Source organism: Carcharhinus amblyrhynchos, chromosome 3 (genome assembly GCF_965287045.1).
Source record: "Carcharhinus amblyrhynchos chromosome 3, sCarAmb.v2.hapA, whole genome shotgun sequence".
NCBI classification, from domain to species: Eukaryota; Metazoa; Chordata; class Chondrichthyes; order Carcharhiniformes; family Carcharhinidae; genus Carcharhinus; species Carcharhinus amblyrhynchos.
Window position 1 is genome coordinate 54,204,858 of NC_137326.1, and position 21,599 is coordinate 54,226,456.

Below are 21,599 nucleotides of genomic sequence, written 5' to 3' on the forward strand. Positions count from 1 at the left end.
TGTTCAAATGGTAGTATGAAACAGCAACTAGCTGTTGTATACGATAACTCCACTACAGAGTACATGCCCAGTGAGTTTGAGATGAAGAGAAGGCACATGCGAGGTTCTACAAGGCTTGACTTTTGAAGTTGAACAGTAGCAATTCAGTCAACAATGTCAGTGTGGCAGAAACAAAAGACATTGCATTTCAGACTAAATTAGCCTGCTTGTGCTGAGGCCCCTTCGCAAGCAGGATGTGGGAAAATTTCACAGAACTGCGCAGAACTAAAAGATACTTTGTTAAAAGTGACGGAAAGGGGAGAAAAGTACATGCAAATTGCTGGATTGTAGTGAGGGATTATCTAAAGCATAAGTATGATCCACTTGATCAGGAATACATAGCAGAGTATGAACCAGATCAGTATTTGTGTCTAAAGTACAAATTTTTGAATACTGAACTAAAGCCAAGTAGTCTAAAATCTGACTCCATGCCACAGCCTGTAGGGAGATTTTAGAATGCTTCATAAATCAATTACCAAATTTAATTTGTACATGGAGTTTAAAGAAAAAAATGTTAGTTGTAATCCTGCCCAGTGTGCATTTTCACAAAGATTTGTTTATTTGCTTTTTATTGTTGAAACCATAAAGTTTGTAGAAAAGGAAACAGTTTACTGAAAGAAAATCTTTTGAGGGGGAAACAGTATAACATATTCATATGTTTTGTCTGTGTAACATACACATCAATGTTATTAAACACGTAAACTGACCATTTTGATGTCTGTCTTTCTCTGCAAGTACCTCCCAAGATGGAACTTCGGATATCTCCAGGGATCTGGAGCCGACTGGAAAATTCCAGTCAGCCTCTGACGATAGGCCTAGAAGATCCTTAGTCAGTTAAATCAGCCTACGAGCAAGTGGACTTGCCAGCTGACAGTGTGAAATTCACATGTGCCCACCTGCCTCTGTACCCACCTCGAATAGGGCTTAATATTCTGCCCTCAATTTCTACTTTCCTGTTTCATCAAACCTCCCCTCAACTAGCATAACAGAAGAGAATATCAACATTGGATCTACTAATGCTGTATGCATACATTAGCAGTCCAGTTGTGAGTAAACTGTTCCCAAGTTTCCTTCAGGTTTGGAGAGGCAGTTCATATAATTGATATGATCACTATCAAGCATCACCTTGAATTACCTCTGCCACTGAATGTGGGCACCCCATTTTTTGCATCTTATTTAATCTGTGTGAAAACAACATTTCTTAAAAACTAATGGATGGATATCAATGAAATTTGGTACACAGATAGGGTATTACCCAAGGGAGAACTGATTTTATTTTTTTGGTGAAAAAGCAGATCTGGCTTCTAGAATCCTTAAAAGATCTGCTGACATTGGGAGATGGAGGCAAGTTGACTTTTTCTTTTAAAAAAGGGTATTGTGGATTGCCTTAGCTGCTTTGATGGAATTTGCCACAGTTGTCAAAATGTGAGCAGAGTTTTCTGAGCAGGTTGTAGGATGTGGATTGGCCTGAAGCCTCCTCAGTAAAATAAAAGCTCTTAATAAAAACATTTATTTTTCAGTTTTTAATTACAGAGCATCAACCGAGTAAGAAAAAGCCCCAAGGAAGACCTATGTAACTGTAATAATATTGAGTTTACACGGTATGAGAGAAGTATGTGCTCTACTGAGTGCTCTCATCACTTGCTCATTTGGAAATCATTAGAACATCTTAGGCATTACCACTGTGAAGAATAACGGAATGGAACTAAAGAACAACCAAGTGAACATCGATGGCAGGAAAAGTAATGGAATTCCTACGAAATGAAAAAATAAGGAACCATCTCAAAATCAAAATCATTATACTGAATAGTGAGCTTGATTTCAACAACTGACCAACTTGGAGGTAATAGAGAGATATCAGACATAGGTAAATTTATAGAAGTAAGGTACCAAGTAATAGATTAATGAACACATTCAGAGCATGCGGATTCAGGTGATAACTAGCAGAATGAACAACTGGCGCAAGGCAGATTCAGAAAAAAGGGCAGCATTATTGCAGGATGAAAGAAGGTGGAATTCCATAAAGATTGGAACTGTGACCATTGTTGTTCACAATTTATATTTATGGTCCAGAGTTTGAAAACAAAAATTCTAAATCGGCAGATGACAGCATGTTGTGGAGGATGGCAGTCAGAGAAGCAATGCGGAAGTTAATATTGAGCAACACAATTAACACTAAAAATATATTAATATACTCCAGATTGGGCATAAACAAGCAAATTCACCTCAACACACAAGTGTGAGGTATGACATTTTAGGATGAAAATAAGGAGATCATATATCACTTGGATAGAGGAGCAAATGAATCTAGGAATACAAGTATATAAATCATTAAAGCCAACAGCAGAGGAACATAAGGCCAAAAACTACAGAAAGTGAGTCGGGAGATGGATAATAGAAAACAAGGAACTGCCAGATGAATTGAACAGGTATTTTTCATCAGTTTTCACAATAGAGAATACAAGTAATATCCCAGATCCCAGAATTAGGTCAAAACCAAGAAATAGAAGGAAGGAAGGAAGGAAGGAATATTACATTCATCAGAAAAGTGATATTGAGTAAATTGTTGGAATTGTGGGCTATTAAGAGCCTGGATCCTAATGGACTTCACCCTACAGTCTTAAAAAGAACAACCTAGTGAGATAGTTGATGCATTGGTTTTATATTTTTTTTTAATTCCCTAGATTCAGGGAAGGTCCCATGAGATTGAAAGTAAGCAAATGTAAGTCCTTTATTCAATGAGGGAGGAACACAGAGAGCAGCCAGTTAACCTAACATCTGTCATAGGGAAAGTGTTAGAAGCTGTCATTAAATAGCAGGCTACTTGGATAAGGTCAAGGTAATCAGGCAGAGTCAACATGGTTTTGTGAAAGGGAAATAGAGTTTAACCAACTTCTTGGAGTTCTTTGAGGAAGTAACATACACTGTGAATAAAGGGAGACCAGTGGATATACAGTACTTAAATTTCCAGAAGGCATTTGATAAAGTAAACATTAATGATTATTGCTAAAAATAAAAGCCATTGTTATAGAATAATATATTGGCATGAATGGGTGACTAGCAGGCTAATAGGAAGTAGGGAGTACACACAAATGAGTTTTTCAGGTTGGCAAATACAATGAGTGGTGTGCCACAGGAATCAGTGCTCAACTGTTTACACTTTATACAAATAACTTGGGTGAAGGGTTAGTTGCCAAATTTGCTGATGACACAAAGACAGGTAGGAAAGTAAGTTGTAATGAGGACATACGGAGGCTACAAAGGTTAAGTTTGTGGGTGAATATCTGGCATTTACAGTATAATGGAGAAAAATGTGAAACTGTCCATTTAGGAAAGAAAAATAAAGAAGCTCATAATCTAAATGGTGAGAGATAGCAGAGCTCTAAGATGCAAAGGAATTTGGTGTTCAAGTGCAGAAATCACAAAATATTAGTACCCAGGTACATCAAGTAATTAGGAAAGCTAATAGAATGTTATCATTATTGCGATGGCAATAGAATACAAAAGTAAGGAAGGTATGCTTCAGTTGTAGAGAGCACTATTGAGACCACATTTAGAGTACTGTGTACAATATGAGGTATAAATGTGCTGGAAGCAGTTCAGAGAGAGTTTGCAAAACTAATACCTTGAATTGATGGGATGTCTTACAAGGAAAGGTTAGACAGACTTGGCTTGTATCCGCTGGAGTTTAGAAGAATAAGAGTTGACTTGATGGAAGTGTGCAAGATCCTGAGCAGTCTTGACAGGGTAGATATGGAGCCAATGTTCAAAAATAAGGGGTCGCCCATTTAAAATGGAGATAAATCAAAATTTGTTCAATTACACAGCTATAGATCTTTAGAATTCTCTTCCTGGAAAAATAGTGGAAGGAGAGTCTTTGAATATCTTTAAGGCAGAAGTGGATAGAATCTTAATGAGCAAGGTGGTGATAGGTTTTCGGGATAGGCGGGATGCAGATTTGAGGTTCCTATCAGATCAGCCTTGATCTTATTAAATGGCAGAGCAGGTTTGATGGGCTGAATGGCCTACTCCTGCTCCTTGTTCATGTGTACATGTGTGAATATGAAGCATTATTTTTGGAGGATACCAAAAACATGAGAAATTAAGCTAACCTTTTTGAACATTGATGACACGATACTTAGTTTTCTGTGCCGTTCCAGTTGCCATATTACAAAAAAAAACATGCTAGAAAAGCAAAGATGATTTAGGCAGACGGTACCAGAAATCTGAGGTTATTCCCATCAGGAAAGATGAGTAGGTTGGGCCTCTTCTCTCTCGGAAGTGGAGGAGCAAAACTATGGACTATCAATTTAAGATTAGTCACCAAGATATCAAATAAGCAATGGTGAAGAAATTTCCCTACCTGCAGAGTGATGAGATTGTGGAACTTGCTTCCACAGGGAGTTGTGCAGATAGATAATATGGAGGCATTTAAGCGGAAACTAGATTGGCATACAACAGCGAACTGAAATGAAGGATTATGCTGAAGAAGTAGGATGGAAGGAGTTCGAGTGGAGTTTAAATGCCAGCACGGACTGGTTAGTATGTGTTGTTTGTTCAACATACTGTCCAAGATAAAATGTCCTCCATAGTCACGTGTAGTTTTATCATTCAGTAATTAACCTTCCAAGAAGGTTGCTCTTACACTGAGGTCTGAGATCTGCATTTCTGATCTGATTAGTCACAGGCCATGAAGATTGTGCAGCTGGTTGTGGGGATTGATGCTGTTTGCCACTGTTTCTGCAGTTCTTTTATTATCACTACACAGCAGTAACCACAGCAACATTAAATATGAAAGGGTTCATTTTCTTTTGCATCTAAACAATGCACACGTAGGTATTCAAGTCCCATGCAAATGAGCAGCAGTGATCTAACTGGCCTTAGAACACCTTTACCTCCCCTATTCTGGGAGGGGACTCAATGTTAAGGTGCCCAGAAGAAGTTGGCATCAGGTCCCTTACTCAAAAGACAAAATAAGGAAGAAATGATAACAGGGGGCAGAAACAAGGGTTTTCTTTTTCTCCTGCTTTCCAAGCTGCTGCTTACAGTAGGCCTTATGTGTTCTCTGTTTTGGAGAGGCAGATAGAGGGCCACACAAGTGAAAGGCCTCTACAGAGGCCTAGGACACTATTTGGGCTTCTCATTCTGATTCTGAGTGTGGACTCTTCGCCACGTGATAGGACTACATCTGGAGAACCTCAAGGCCATGAGATGTATTAAAATGCCGGTGGGTTCAGATTAAGTCAACTGAAGCACAGATTAAGGAACGAGAAAACAGTCTTGATGTGTCAATACATCCTTCGGTACAAAATCTTGCAATTAAGATGCCCAAACCTCTAAAAGATATGAAGAAACTTGCTGTGTTGTAATTTAAACTGAATGTTACCTATTGAGAGAGAGAGAGAACTTTTAATGGTGGTCCTTTGCTGATGCATTTTCAACCAACTGTGAAACCAATTGGCTTTCACCTTGATGAATATATTTATTTAAATCCAAATTCTCTATTAGCACATCAAACAGGTGTATGGCATTTTCATAATTAATTTAGGATGCGTTCCAGATGGAATTCTGTCAGAATCAATCCGACTCGAATTGATCCTGACTTACCCTGAGTGATGTGAATTGTGTTCTGCTTTGGGATCAATTCATTCTGTTAACCTCATCATCACTGTTCGTACCTATTTCATTCCAATGAACAAATGGCTTATTTCATTATCAACTGAAGATGCCATTAATTGCTGTGCAAGGATGGGCAGCTTCATTTTAACTGAGGAAGAGCCTCTAGCTAGTGCAGAAAAAAAACAAGAGTTCAATTAGTCATCTGGAAGTATAGAACTCTGACAAAAAGAGAGGCATTTTTAATAGAAGTCTTTCACTCATCAGCACAATCACAAGAATACAATGCAAGGGAAATCAACAAATTTATACTGTATGAGAAGGGAGTGCTGGATGGACTCTGATTGGTAGAAATGTTGCCATAGAGAATGTAGCCAGTTGATGGTGATTGACAGTTAATTGCTACAAATTGTTTGAAATTTAAACCAGGCAGCTTGACTCTGGTCAAGGCATTACCTCGAGCAACAAACCAGTAAATGGCTGTCACTTCTTTTGTTTGGCTGAAACAGGCACAAGGTGTATACATGTTCTCAATCTACAATTAACATGGCCTTGTGTATTAATATATGTAGCTTCATATGTATATATTTTCAGTACACATAAATGTGTCACATTGCGAGCCCGACTGATAGTCTTAAATTGGTTGTCAGCATAATTCTTAGCATTGAGGATTATTCACCAAATGTTGTCCAATCATGAATCGTATTGAACATTGGACACTGTATTTAGTGTTTTGCAAGCACAGGCTTGATGGGAACAGTCCATCCTTGCCCACTGTGAACAATAGCTGGAACATGCTGTTTGATGTGACCTATCAGTTTTTGGCAAGTTTGGCCTACATATCTAGCATCACACTGACGCTGACCACATTATTCTTGTGTGATAGCTAGGACATCTATTTGGAACCCTGTAAGTGTTGAATACCATTCGTGTGGGTATGTCACAGTAGCAGAGTGAAACAGCTGGCTTCATCTGGTGCTTTGAGACCCTTTATCCTTCCAGGTAATTTGAGCACTTTTCAGGGTTGAAAGTAATAGGCTTAGGCCCATTCATGAGTTTGCATGATGTACAACAGAAAATGATCTGATCAGGGTAGCCTTTATCCTGCAAGATGCCTTTGTTGCACCAATTCAGCCTCAAACTTACCTGGTGAGTAAATGGGTTGGGCCCCGTTTATGAGGTTGCCAATATGGCCAGTCTAATAACATGTGGAACTGTAAGAATCCCAGTACATAAACTGAGCGGTGAAGTTAGACTCCTGTCAGATTTCTCAACTAGTATATCAAGACTGCAATATAAAGAATGTAGAAAACAAAGTCTTGCATTTATGGAGCCTTAAGACATTGGCAGAATGCTTCACAGCCAGTGAAGTTTTAAAGGTAGTTATGTAGATAATGCCCTGCAGTCAATTTATCCACAGTAAGGTTCCTCACATAGCAAAATGAAACAAATAGCCAGTTAATCTTACGGGCAAGAATTCTCTATGCCTTCCAGAAGCAAACAAGAATAGGGTCAAAACAAACCAGTAAGATCCCACACAACCACAGTGCTTGGAATAGAATAAAATTAATTGCTGTCAGGTGGCATAGGTATTACAATATTTTACATCCTAACCCCCATTAACCACACAGATGAGTGTCAGCCAAGGCCAATGGTGCAATGAGAATTCCAGCAATCGCATAACGGGGACAACACAGTAAGAAGTCCCACAACACCAGGTTAAAGTCCAACAGGTTTATTTGTAGCAAACGCCACTAGCTTTTAGAACTGGCTGTTCCTTCATCAGGTGGGTGGGAATCAAGTGAGCCACGTGCCTGTTTTGCAAACCATTAGTTTGATTCCAAAATGTTGGACTGGTTGGACGTATTGGATGAGCTACAGTGGGATGAGGGTGGAATGTGTTAACCTGTCAATGATTTCCAAATATATTCCACCACTGACTTCTTGCACCAGGGATTGACAGAACACTCAACTCGGCAGACATCATGCCACAGGATAATTGAGGCTGGAGAGACCCCTAGAGAGAAGTGAAACTATCTGGCATCAGAAATATTTTTTTCCCCAGTTACCCATTTGTTTCATACTCTCACAAATGTTGTTTCACTTTGCACAATGCGGTTGTTACAGAAAAGAAGGAGCCTTGTGAATTGAACAGAACTTCCTCTTTCTAGGTTGGGTCAGTGACTTTAAGAAATACAAGAAATGATTTTCAAATGGCTTTCCACCAGAAAGTGATAACTGCTCATCTGAATAAAAAGGTAAGTCATGTGTCCCCAGATGTTGATCTTTCTTTCAGAGGTGGCCCCTACCATAAACATGCAACAGTCTGTATAACTATGCAAATTGCGGTCCTAGACTGCTTTTATCGGTATATGTTACAACCCATAACCTGACCCTCTGCACTGCTTTCAAGAATTGTTCATTCAAATATTGATCCAATTAAAGCAGCAGCACACTTAATTGCTTCTAAAGACTGCTACTAATATTGCAATTCCAACACCAAAACAACCAATTATATGGAGGGTAATGGATCCTTGGAAGTAACTCCATTCATTAACAAACCGCATTTAGTTCCCCACGAATTGTCTCTCTCAGTCATGCAACCTGAAAGGACAATTGATATTGGATGGTGAAAATAAGTTGATTTAAATTGAATGAGATATTCTGGATTAAAGTCGAGGTTGAGGAATTGAGTGGGCAATAACTTCAAATGCTTTCTTTGAAACATTGAACATGAGGGCAGCATGGTAGCACAGTGGTTAGCACTGCTGCTTCACAGCTCCAAGGACCTGGATTCGATTCCCGGCTTGGGTCACTGTCTGTGTGGAGTTTGCACATTCTTTTCATGTCTGCGTGGGTTTCCTCCGGGTGCTGCATTTTTTTCCCCACAGTCCAAAGATGTGTGGGTTAAGTTGATTGGCCATGCTAAAAATTGCCCCTTTGTGTCCTAAGATGCGTATGTTAGCGGGATTAGCAGGTAAATACATAGGGATGTGGGGATAGGGCCTGGGTGAGATTGTAGTTGATGCAGATTCAATGGACCTTTTTCTGTCCTGAAGGATTTCTATGATTTTATGATCTGGTTGGAACATTCATCTAAAAGTCTGCATATTCTTTTTGGAAAGATTCATTAAACAGGTCAACAGCTTCCTGGAGGTAGTCCACGCTAGAATTTTATAGCAATACGTGAATTAAATATTTGACAAAACACTCCAAGACAAAGAACTTTCTTTTACATCACATGTTAAGTTGTCTTCCAGACAGATCACTGACTTTTCTGGCCAGTGAACTAAATCCTTCTGTTTCGGTATGGTATGGTAGCTAATAGCATTACGCTACATGAAAAGCGAATGAGATCAATCATAGACTGGTTACAGCATTGGAGACAGCCATACACCTCATCATATCGCTACCACCTCTCTGTAAGAGCAACTCAGCCATTCCCACCACCTAAACATTTGCCCCACGGCTTTGCGCATGGCCAGTTTGTCCATTTTGTTTTTTATGCTATTGAGTGGGGGAGAAGGTGAGAGGGCATGGGATCCAAGGGCCTTTGGCCTTGTGGATCCAGAACTGGCTTGCCTGCAGAAGGCAGAGAGTGGTTGTGGATGGGGCTTTTTCTGAATGGAGGTCAGTCACCAGCGGAGTGCCTCAAGGATCTGTTCTGGGACCCTTGTTGTTTGTCATTTTCATAAATGACCTGGATGAGGAAGTGGAGGGATGGGTAAGTAAGTTCGCTGATGACACGAAGGTCGGTGGTGTTGTGGATGATCTGGAAGGATGGCAAAAGTTGCAGCGGGACATAGATAGGATGCAGGACTGGGCGGAGAAGTGGCAGATGGACTTCAACGCGGATAAATGTGTTGTCGTCCATTTTGGCAGAACCAACGGGATGAACGAGTACACTATCAAGGGCAGAAGTCTGAGTAGTGTTGAGGAGCAGAAGGATCTTGGGGTCCGGGTCCACAGGACTCTTAAATCGGCCTCGCAGGTGGAGGAGGTGGTCAAGAAGGCGTATGGTGTACTGGCCTTCATTAATCGAGGGATTGAGTTTAGGAGTCGGGAGGTAATGCTGGAACTTTATAAGACCCTTGTCAGGCCTCATTTGGAGTATTGTGCGCAGTTCTGGTCGCCTCACTATAGGAAAGATGTAGAAGCTATTGAAAGGGTGCAGAGGAGATTTACAAGGATGTTGCCTGGACTGGGAGGCATGCCTTATGAAGTTAGGTTGAGGGAGCTGGGACTCTTTTCCCTGGAGAGACGAAGGTTGAGAGGCGACCTGATAGAAGTTTACAAAATGTTGAGAGGGATAGATAGGGTGGACTCTCAGAGGCTATTTCCCCGGTTTGAAATGGTCGCTACGAGAGGACACAGATTTAAGGTGCGGGGAGGGAGGTTCAGAAGTGATGTTAGGGGTAAGTTTTTCACTCAGAGGGTGGTGAGTGAATGGAATCGGCTGCCGTCAGTGGTGGTGGAGGCGAACTCGCTGGGGTCTTTTAAAAGACTTCTGGATGAGTATATGGGGTTTAATGAGATTGAGGGTTATAGATAGGTCTGTAGGTTGGTAGGTGATGTGGTCGGCGCAACTTGTGGGCCGAAGGGCCTGTTTGTGCTGTAGTGTTCTATGTTCTATGTTCTATGAATGTTGGCCAGAACATGAAAAGAATTCCAACATCTTCTTCAAATACAGCCGTGGGTTGTCTTTGTTCTGCCTGAAGGATTAGACCAAGCAGATACAACTTTATTAATGCAATTTATGATTTCTGAAAACCCTATTTAGAATCATAGAATCCTGCAACACTGAGGGAGGTAATTTGACCCGTCATGCCTGTGCCTGCTCTTTGATACAGCTATCAAATTAGTGCCACTCCCCAATGCTTCTCCCCAAGCCCTGCAAATTTAGCAAGAAGCATAGGTTCTTTAACGGAAAGTAGTTTTATTTTCTGTCCTTTTCTACTCATTTCCACCTAGGGAAAAAAAAAGTATCTTGTCTATTTTGAAATAACGTGGGCCATTTATTTGAGCTGCCATTTTGAATGTGCTTCCTATCAGAGCTGCATCAATGCTGTAAATGGGGGCAGAACTTCAAACAGTCCTGAGAACCAGCTTGCAGTTATCTCATTTAGCAAACATAATCTCCCCAGGATCCTACTTTGAGGCACACTGGTGCTCTTTTAATATAAATAGTGGAGATTTATTCTATTCATAATCATTTAAGGAAGGAGTTCAGGGAAGTACTTTGAACCATAAGTTATCTCCCTGTACTTTCCACCTTGTTCCATATGTCTGCTAGGCATTTCCTCCACATCTACAGGAAAGCAAAGTTCAGCATGATTGGACATTCATGCAGATGACAGCATGATGCCACGGAACAAATTATTTTGCAATGCCAGTCACAGTGAGATATACTGTCATTAAACCATGCAATTCACAGCAGAAGAAATCCACAAATGGTGCCAGATTCACCACGGCTATGTGGATTTAAGCACCATGAGGTTTCATACTGTCATCACTGACTTCTTATGAGCTAATCACAAGAGACTCTGAGCAGGTTATAATCATTTATTCAAGCTTATGCAGGAAGATGTGGTTCAACAAGTGGCTGATCTGAACTCTGGCGTTTACAGAAAAACTGCATATTTTTACACCATACTGCACACCTACACAGACACTGTTTAAATTCCAATCTGACATTAGATATGGATTTTACTAAAAACAGGCGCATCTTGTACTAGCCACACATTTATACCTACATCCTCTGCAGGTGCTCTTAACTTATCTTGGCATGACGACTGCCCCTTTCGCTATCTGGTATTGAGATGATTGGTCATGCTGTCTGACTCCAGGACTTTATTATCGCTAAAAAGCCCAGCTAATGCAGTTCTTGTGTGATCTTAGTGTACCTTTAGGAGTTTTTTTAAATTCATGCTCACAGCCTTAGGTGATGTCATTGTTAGGAGGAGAAAAAAAAACACTGCGGGCAGATCAGGTTACATGGATTCATTTTCAGTTTTGGTTTGGAGCTTTAGGTTTGAGTTTTTGGGTTCTAAGAAGGGACAGCAAGTGTTTTCCCCCTTTCCCTATTATTTGAAAAACTCTGTTGATTTCCTGAAGGGTGAAAGCCTACAATTGTTGGGGCTGGACCAGAATCTCTCTGGGTTTTTGGGAAGCTGCCTTGTCTTCAACCTGTTCGGAGTCAATCCAGAGAATGGCAGATTTCAACCAAAGGACTCAAATTTCCACTATCAAGTGAGCATTAGTCTGTGCTGTGTTAAACCTGTGAAAAGCATATTTTGTCTGTGGGAATGGTTTGATTGGAACATTGTAAAGATTTTTGTTAAGGGTTATATATTATCAAGATTGTTTATTTCTTGTTTGTAGAAGTTCTTACTAATTTTCTTACTATACATGTTAGCTATATTCTTAAATAAACTTTGTTTGATAAAAGCTCCCTAGTGCATCATTTGAATCATACCTGAAGTGAAACATATCCTGCTTATCCTAGCCAAATTCAAGATGCAAAACATATGATTCAGGCAAGCTTCATAAAACACATTGGAGTTTCTGACCTGAACCGTAACACTTGAAAGTTGCTGGGCACAGCTGGAGAATCTGCTGATGTGTCTTTAAGTTTTACCAAGGTCAATTACTGTTGGAATGTCGCAAAAGTCAGCTTTGAGCGCAAAGAGATCTGTAATCCCTTTCTATTATTTTCTTATTAAATTCTTAAACCTCACTACGTAATCATATTAAAACCTCAACCTTTATTATTTGTCTCCATAACAATACCAAGCCACAAAGTCACATGTCTCAGGTTGCATTCTTTATCCTTAGCTGATCTCAGCAAGACAGTGTTAAGTGGAATTCCATTTTGCTGCATAGTCCCTGTGTAGAAAAATAATGGGTTCCTGCTCCAGTTTACTACTGAGTGACACCTGCGAGAAAGATCACAAGGTGGGGAATGGAATATCCTCAGCTGTGTTACTCTGCATAGGCGAATAACTCCCCGTCTATGTCTAGCTGCAGTGACTGAAGGGTGACCACTTGGCTGAGGTACTAAGAGGTGCCAGTGGAACCAGATTCTGCTGTAATCCACACCTTCAGGGAAAGGGGGAGAAACAGCCAAAAAACAAATCCCATCACCTTGAGTTCTGCAGCTTCTGGGCTGAAGATCAGGCTGTCTCGTCACTATTCACACTGAGAATTTTATCGTTTTTTATAATCAAGTTCAGAAAGACTTCCTAATATCTAATCTTCCCATTTAAGTGACAAGTGACTACTCTCACATCAATGCCAGAGTAATGCATTCAATTACGAAACCAATTTATTACACCTCAGTTATAATGATGCATCTGCTATATTAAAAGACAGAATGAAGAGCACTTTTCTGCTTTTGTGAGAATATGTTAAACTTCAATCTGCAACATGTTTACATTATTAATAGGTGAACTACAAAATGGAGCTTGTCATCTCATAAAATATGAAAGAATCAAGTTATTCTGACTGCTACATTATACCACACTTTTCCTTTGTCTGCATAATTTGATCAGATTTTGTTGCAGAAATTGCTTCTAAGCTGCTGTTTGTGAGGCTCACTTGTAGACGTCAACACTGATAATGGACAGAAAGATTGATAACCTGTGCATTTCTTAGCTGTGTCTTTTCTCGACCCTGTGCGTGTCACTTGGCAGTCAAAGTTCTCTTCCCAGAACTCTGCGAACCACACATTCCGTCGATTGTTCTCCAAGGTCCGACTGGTGAAGTAACTATCAAAGCCTGGTGGGAGACAGAAAAAAAAGAGAACACAGACTGTTTACAGCAGACCCTAAACATGTTGAGCTGTGTAGGCAATACATGGACGAGTACGCTTTGGCAGTGGGAAAGAGCAGGGAAAAGGAACGAGGAAGGAAGGAAGAAGAGAAAGAAAAGAAGGATGAATAAAAATAGAAAACAAGGAAAAGAATTCTTCATTTTGGTTTGGAGATTGTTCAAAACCAGGATGGGAATGATTAGTCAGTTAATTTATTTTGATTGCTCACAAGAAAGACCACTGTCAGAAATTAAACTTTTTCCATATAGGGATACGCAGAATATTATAATAATCACACCAGGCACCCCAATGGCCAATAATTCAGAATGCCTGCTTCCCATGTTTGCAAATCCCATTTCAACTCCACTGAAAACATGATAACTGGAATATGTCGGGTGCACCCAAACCTCATTATTTATTGATCAATTCAGATAGACTTCACTTATGTAACAATGGTGCATTTGGGACCTCTCAAAGTGAAATTTCTACCGACGCTACTCTGGAAATTCAATCAACAGTGGCCACGGGCATGACGTGAACTTGGTGCTGCCAGCTCATTATCATGAGGCAGCCTCATGCAGGCTGTGCACGCATTGGAAGGAGCAGGAAATCAGGCTTGACTGATGCCACTTAAAGGCGGCCAATCCCTTGTAAATGGAAGATGTACTGTAGAGAGCAAGAAAATGGTGAAATGCCTGCTAAGGATCCGGAGGGGGGATCCAAGGTTCTCTAATGCTGCTATTGGGCCTTTAGTTTAGATAACTTTTTTTAGGGAGAAATTTGGACACAATTGGTGACAAAAAGCCACAACCAGAAGAAGCCGAGTGTTGCCCTACACCTGAACTCCTGTGGAAGAAAACATGCCAATCATCACACATAGAGGAAGAGTCATGGCTGTGATTAGTGGCAATATTGGGGGAGATGCTAGCACAAGCTTTTCCATACCTCATCCTCTTTTTCTCCTACCTTTGCCTCTCCTTAGACACATTGCATGACTGATTCCAGCTGCTTTCAACGATCACTTTCCCCTCCAACTTTCCCTTCATACTAAAGTCCTTATCCCTCATGTGGGCATCCCTCAAGAAGAAGCATCGCCACTCAATCAGATCCGAACAAGTGCCAGCTCAGGGACAATATAAGCCCAGTCCACTTAACCTCTCCTCGAGGAACCAGTCTCATGAACTTTGGCTGCATTTTCTTTTAGGGCAAGAATGCCCTTCACTTCCTAAAGGAATCAAACTCACACTACTCTTGGTGTGGCCTCACCAAGGTTCTGTACAATTGTAGTAAGAATTTGGACAGAATTCTCTCATTTTGAGACTAAGTGCTCTAGTGGGGATGGGAACACGGAGTGTTTCCCACTGTAGCAGCCAGTGGAAACACATGGCAAATCTTCTGGCCCCGACATGAAGCGCAGATGTTTCACATTGCAGTCAGCAGTGGGACAGGATTGGCTAGCAATTATCCATCATCATGTCCGGGTGCCATACTGAAAAGGCGCCCAACATCATTGACCCACCATTGAAGAAAAGTGGACCTCACTAAAATGAGAATAGATTTCTGGAATGCAAATGAGGCTCAAGCTGGCCCCTGACAGGTTCTATGACCCACCATGGTGTGCAACGGTGGATGATTCCTCTCAGTTCAGGCTGGCGTGAAAGCAACTTCATGTCCTCCCGCCATATTCTCCCACTTAGCATGCCATCAAATATGCCAGTAGCCTTGGGAGAATTCCACCCTTCTTTACTCATACGCTATAATCTCCTTGGTACATTAAGCTAACCTATCATTTTCCTTCCCAATTGTTTGCTGCTGTATCTGCATGGCAATATTTTATGATCCATATACAAAGTCCCTCTGAATGCATAGACTTTTGAGTCCCTCATCATTCAAAAAGTATTCTGCTTTTGCTTTTTTTCCTCACCAAGGTGGGGATAATTTCACATTTTGCCACATTGTATCACAGCTTCTTGCTCTCTCACCCACCCAGTTTATATCCTTTGCAACCGCTTTGCACCTCTCTCACTGTTCCCTTTCCCACCTAACGTTTTTTTTCCCAAAAATATACTTTATTCATAAAAATCTCAAATAAACCATTGCAAATCTACATGTCTTTGAATTGCACACAGTGCAGAATTAAAACATTTTACAGTTCTATACAAATTACAGTCATAACATTTCAAACCTTAAAACTACATACATGCCTCAAAAATTACTGTGTGCCGTTGTTTCTCAGATTGGCACACAGTTACGCAGGTCGAGGCTGTTCTGCAGTTCCGAGGCCCTCGGTCTGCCTCTGTTAAAAGGCCTTATAGTGTGGCCTTTCCTGAATCACCTTCTTTTTCCAAAAATATACTTTACTCATAAAAATCTCAAATAAACCATTGCAAATCTACATGTCTTTGAATTGCAAACAGCTCAGAATGAAAACTTTTTACAGTTCTATACAAATTACAGTCATAATATTTCAAAACTTAAAACTACACACATAACTTTGTAACAACAACAAACTTGGATACATCACACATAATTCTCCCATCTAAATTATCAATGCAAATTGTAATTAGCTGATGCCCATATACTGATCCTTGCTGTATCCTGCTAATGAGAATGTGCAAACCTGGAACTGTCCCATTTATTCAAATGTTTCCAGTTCATTAAGCAAAACACATTAATATATCATTCCCCAATCCAGTGCATTCTTATATTGTGTAGTAACCTATTGTGTGGCACCTTACACTTTGTGAAAGTCAGATGTACGAGGGAAAAAAATAGGCATAAAAAAAACTTAGACATTAACCAGCAGTTCACAAGGACAAATCAGCACCAAATCGATATGCAGTAGATGAGCTCTTTAAATAGTGCTGCTGAAGGTCCCAGCCACTTCTTAGCACCATGAGGTACTGAATAAATTTATCATTGAGGGTCAGGTGCTGGTCTGTTCAATTTCACAAAAGGGTCAATCAATTTATTTATTTTAATTAATTCTGGTGCACAACCTAGATTCCAAAAGAGAAACAAAAAGCTCTAACAAAAAGAAAAGACGTAGTTTGCACATATAGAATAATAAGAGAGCTTGCCTGTACAGAGTGCAAACTGAAAGTAAAACAGCATCCTCTGCAACACCTTAATGACATCAGCATCAGCAACTATTTAAATATATAACAACCTATTCTCCCATCAGACTACAGCTTCTGCAATACCAAACATTCAATAAGTATGATTTGTGCCCTGTCGTACAGAACAATATCTAATATGTAGTACCTAAAAAAGAGGTGGCACAGTGGCACAATGGTTAGCACTGCTACCTAACAGCTCCAAGGGTCTGGATTCTATTCGCAACTTGGGTCATTGTCTGTATGGAATTTGCATGTTCTCCCCATGTCAGCATGGGCTTCATCTAGTGCTCCAGTCTCCTCCCACACTCCAAAGATGTGCAGGTTAGGTTGATTGGCCATGCAAAATTGCCCCTTAGTGTCCCAGGATGCAGCGCTTAGAGGGATTAGTAGGGTAACTATGTGGGGTGACAGGCATAGCGCCTGGATGGGATTGTTGTTGGTGCAGACTTGATGCATCAAATGGCCTCCTTCTGCACTGCAGGATTTCTATGAGTGTGTTTTGACTTTTATTTTCATTCTGTTTGAGGAGGGAAAGCATTCCACACCAGTATAAGCACAACAACATTATCCACATAAAGGGAATAATGATGCATTTGATACAATTTGCTTCATCGCATCAATGAGTTTGTTAAGTGACCCAAAAGGCCTTGCAAAACACCTTGTCAAAAAGGCCAATCTTGCTTTGTGTTTAAATTTCTGTGATGCACTTTTTGGCTCTGGGAGAGGAAACTGCTGGGAAGTCTTGAGAGACACATAATTGAAATTTGTGTTGCCACTGCACATCAGATTCACAAAATGATTCCCTCCCTCTTTACCCCCAGGTGCATAACAGAAATGTGTTCAAACCAACTCTCTATAATAATTTCCTCACAATTCCCTGAGCATTTCAGAAGAGGTTATTATTGGGATTACTGAGTTGCAGGGACTAAAAATGATTTTGTTGACTGAGATAGGAAAACAGATGCAGAAAAATATTCCTAGAATTATACTACGATGCCTAATTCTATCATGAATTTCCCTTCGTATTAAATGAAACATCAACCTCTGTTCAGCTAACAGCAGGAAGCCAGTGAATCATTCTTCAAAAAAATCATCAACTGCTACTTCATTCTATAATGTTCACAAAGACACAGAAACCATATTTGTCAACGTGGTCATCATAAGCAAAACATCAACTTGGTTTCAGAATTACAATACTGCAACACTAGTAACGTTCAATTTAACGCATCATTCAGTACTGGATTACAGATGCATGAGTTGCAAGGTTTGCTACGTGCAAGTATTCACTCTCCCTCTGTGCTGCCATGGTTCCATGCTCCAAGAACACCCTTGATGAACTGTCCATCTTTCCTGGCTTCTTAGCTATCTCCTTCGTTACGGTTCCTCTAACCAACACCTTGCATGTCCTTGAACTGTCATGCTGTATTTCTTATACTTAAACAAGTTTCAGCTATTTAGGTCACTGCTGGAGTACATTTTGAATTAAACACTTATACTTCTGTCTGAACACTCTTCATACCGCTCTCTACTCTTATGAATCTTACTTCTTCAGAGAAACAAAGGTAAAACACTGGCCCCGTCAATGCCTCAGGATTACTTCGGGCAATCTAACCTATAAATGACTCCATATCACAATCAAAGCTTTATAACTTTTTAAATAACTATCTCTGCAAGACCAACTATAACAATGCAATGTGCACAACCCATTCAAAAGATAAAAGCTGCTAGGTTTCACGTTTGTATTTTTCTTTAACAATAGCAGAGTTTTGCCAATCTCTGAAGTGGGCTCTGCTCTCACCAACTCCATAATATTTGTTGTAGAGAAGGTTTCTTAACTCATGAATTCATAGTCCTTTTCTTTCGTCAATGGGGAAGAAGTTTGCCACTTTGTGGCCCTCAACTGACATTCAACCAATTTAATGCACTGGAATTGATCAGTTAGGCAGTGTATAATGGATGTTAGGAACAGTCTATTGAATTTCACTCCTAATCTATTTATTCAAGGGTCAGGAACCTCAATTGAAAGCTCATCAACAAAATTTATTAATGAAGTGCGTCAGAGCAGTGGACCCGCACCAACATCAGGCGACTCATGGAAGCAATTCCCCCTGCAACACAATTTTCACCTCAAGAACTGACCCAGCTATATCACATCAATCTTTGCCCATTTGATGGATTAGAAGAACCGCCTTTCAAATGGTTTCTCACCAAAAAGACTGCTTTCCTATCCAAAACCAACACGGCAGACAGGCTGAAAGGAGGGAGAACACTGAGCTACTAAAAATTAGGTTAGAAGAAAGTGTTAATTTTGCTTTCTATCACCAATTTAAAATGTGTAAAAAGAAAGAATTGCCAGAAAAAAAGGGCGGCAGAATGAGTTGTGTAAAATATTGTTCCAGTCTTTAATATAGTAGATTAAGCCCTATTAAGTTATTCCTGATGGCCAAGCAGGCTTAATACTTTAACGCCAATTTTTATTTCAGCATTACAGGACACAGCTATTTTTTAAAATTATTTATTTGTTCATAGGATGTGGACATTGTTGACTGGGCCAGCATTTATTGCCCACCCCTAGCTTCCCTTGAGAAGGTGGTGGTGAGCCAGCTTCCTGAACTATTGCAGTCTGTGGTCTAGCGACACCCGTGCTGCTGTTAGGGAGGGAACTCCAGGATTTTGATCCAGCAACAGTGAAGGAAGAGTGAAGAAGTTTCGAGTTAGGATGGTAAGAGACCTGAAGGGGAGTCTGCAGGTGGTGGAGTTCCCATGCATCTGCTGCCCTTGTCCTTCTCATTGACAGAAGTCACAGATTAGGAAGGGGTTAACAATATGGCTTCCAAACTGAGCTCATTGATCCTGAATCATTACCAGATCCCAGGAAATTGGCATGAACATTAGATGACTGGTTCATTTTCTGTATTTATTGCTTATTCATAGAATTTACATGCAGAAGGAGACCATTTGGCCCATCAAGCCTGCACCGACAAAATCCCACCCAGTTCCTATCCCATTAATCCCACATATTTATCCTCCTAATTCTCCTGACAGTAAGGGAGCTAATCAGCTTAATCCATACATCTTTGGACTGTGGGAGGAAACCAGAGGACTCGGAGTAAACCCACAAAGACACAGGGAGAATATGCAAACTCAAGACCAGAATTCAACCCAGGTCCTGGCGCTGTGAGGCAGCAATGCTGGTTACTGTGCCAGCATGCTTCCCTCACATAATCTCACTTACTGTCTGTAATTAATAAATGGATTCCACAAGGATAACACAGTTTCCAACAGATTTGTTGATGCCAAATGTTGGGAGTTAGAACAGTGCAGCAGTAATTGTTATCCACTTCCCACTGCAGCCCAGAATTTGTAAATATTTTGTATGGGCAGTCACACTGAAATTTCAAAATCATTGCTGTATGAGATGATTTGGAACAAAATCAGTCACCTTTGGAAAATGGGAATATCTGCAAACTTGCCGGTGGCTGTTCAAATACATCGATTGGGATTAACCAAACGCTATCAAAGTTCACTTGCTTTTAACCAGGAGTGCTATTTAGCTTCAATCTGTCATTCATCATCATCAATCATCTTTGCTTGAAATCACTCTTTAAAATTTCAAGCCTCAGTTGGGACTCTCCTCAGTCGTGAGTGAGTTTTCTGGTTGCTATTCAGGTCACGTCCGAGATGGTTTAATGACAGGAGGAAGGGTATGAATCAGCTAGTTTCATTGACAGAGACAAAAGGAGGATTGCACACTTTTTATGTACAAATGACATTTGCAATAGTGTTGTCTTCACACAAATGGAAAGCAATTGTCAGCAATGTATCAGCAGTCCCTGGGTACATGTGGATAATATATTAAACCAATGGAAACAAAAGAATATATTAAACCTATTTCATAAATTTTAAAATGTGTGCAAAGATTTTGTCAACACCAATATTACCAAGGGAGATTGATCAAACTGCGCTCATTGTCAGATTTATTCCTCTCCCTCACCATTGTTCCAGTCCGAAGATTGACTTTAGCAAGTTGGATTTCTTATCTCTGGATGAACAGTGGAACATCTTCCTAGCACAAAACGAGACAGATCAGCCTGAATCCTGCAACTGGACCCTTCACCATAAATTTAATGTTTAGAATGAACAGCCACCAATCTACAAGGTAGCAGATGTCAACCGTTAACACAAACCAGCAGTGATTCCACGTGCCGTAACTAACTGACAGCAAAAGGAGATGAGAAAGTGACTGTTAAATACACACTCGCACACACAGATAGGAGCATGAATGCCCCCAAGTATAAGAGATTGTTTGCATGAGAAACCAGCAGAATCTGAGTGTAATTAAGTTAGGAGAGAGAGGGAGGAATAGAGGGAAGTTATGAGAGAAATATCAGGCTAGGGGTTTGGTATCTGGCTGTAAAGATGTCCATACATTGGGTTGATTACAGGCATTCGGTCTCGATTGGTCCCCTATGCTAGGTGACCCTCAGTCTGCTGTGTTGGCCTTAAAGGTGCAATCACCACATCCTTCCCCCTTTAACTTCTTTATGCAGTCTTCAATAACCAAGTTACTCAGTCTTAAATTGTAATTAAACATTATAAACGCGTTGGACAATTATACATCAAGTCTTTAAGGGGTTATTCTGTCTTTGTGGAATGGTGTAATGTCTGAGATGCTTCCATAGGATCACCATTAACAGGAACTGCAATAACATGTAGCTGTTCTGAAACAGGCAGTTCATTACTCCTTGCTTCCACAGAGACATCAGTTATGTCTATAAGAGATTGATCAGGCACTTTGGTACTTATAGGTTTGAAAACATTTCTTGATGGTAATATTGATTGCTGGAGCATTTGTATTCTTCAAGTGATCCATGACTTTACTAATGATCCCTCCTTCTATGTCCTCTGGGTATGACAGGGATCCAGTCTCAGAGATAGTAATTACAGGGAACTAACTTCATCTGTTCCTGAAGATTCATATTATGACATCATGTTATAGTACGTACTTGCTATGG

The 21,599-nt window shown here is 40.3% G+C and overlaps 1 protein-coding gene across 1 annotated transcript in view; it reads right to left on the bottom strand.

Moving 5' to 3' along the window:
- LOC145339565 (metabotropic glutamate receptor 7-like) overlaps positions 1-21,599 on the bottom strand; it is a 699,067-nt gene that overhangs the window by 308,436 nt on the left and 369,032 nt on the right. The window contains exon 5 of the mRNA XM_080184058.1: positions 13,294-13,431. Coding sequence (XP_080040184.1) covers positions 13,294-13,431 — 138 coding nt within the window. The remainder of the gene's footprint in view (positions 1-13,293; positions 13,432-21,599) is intronic.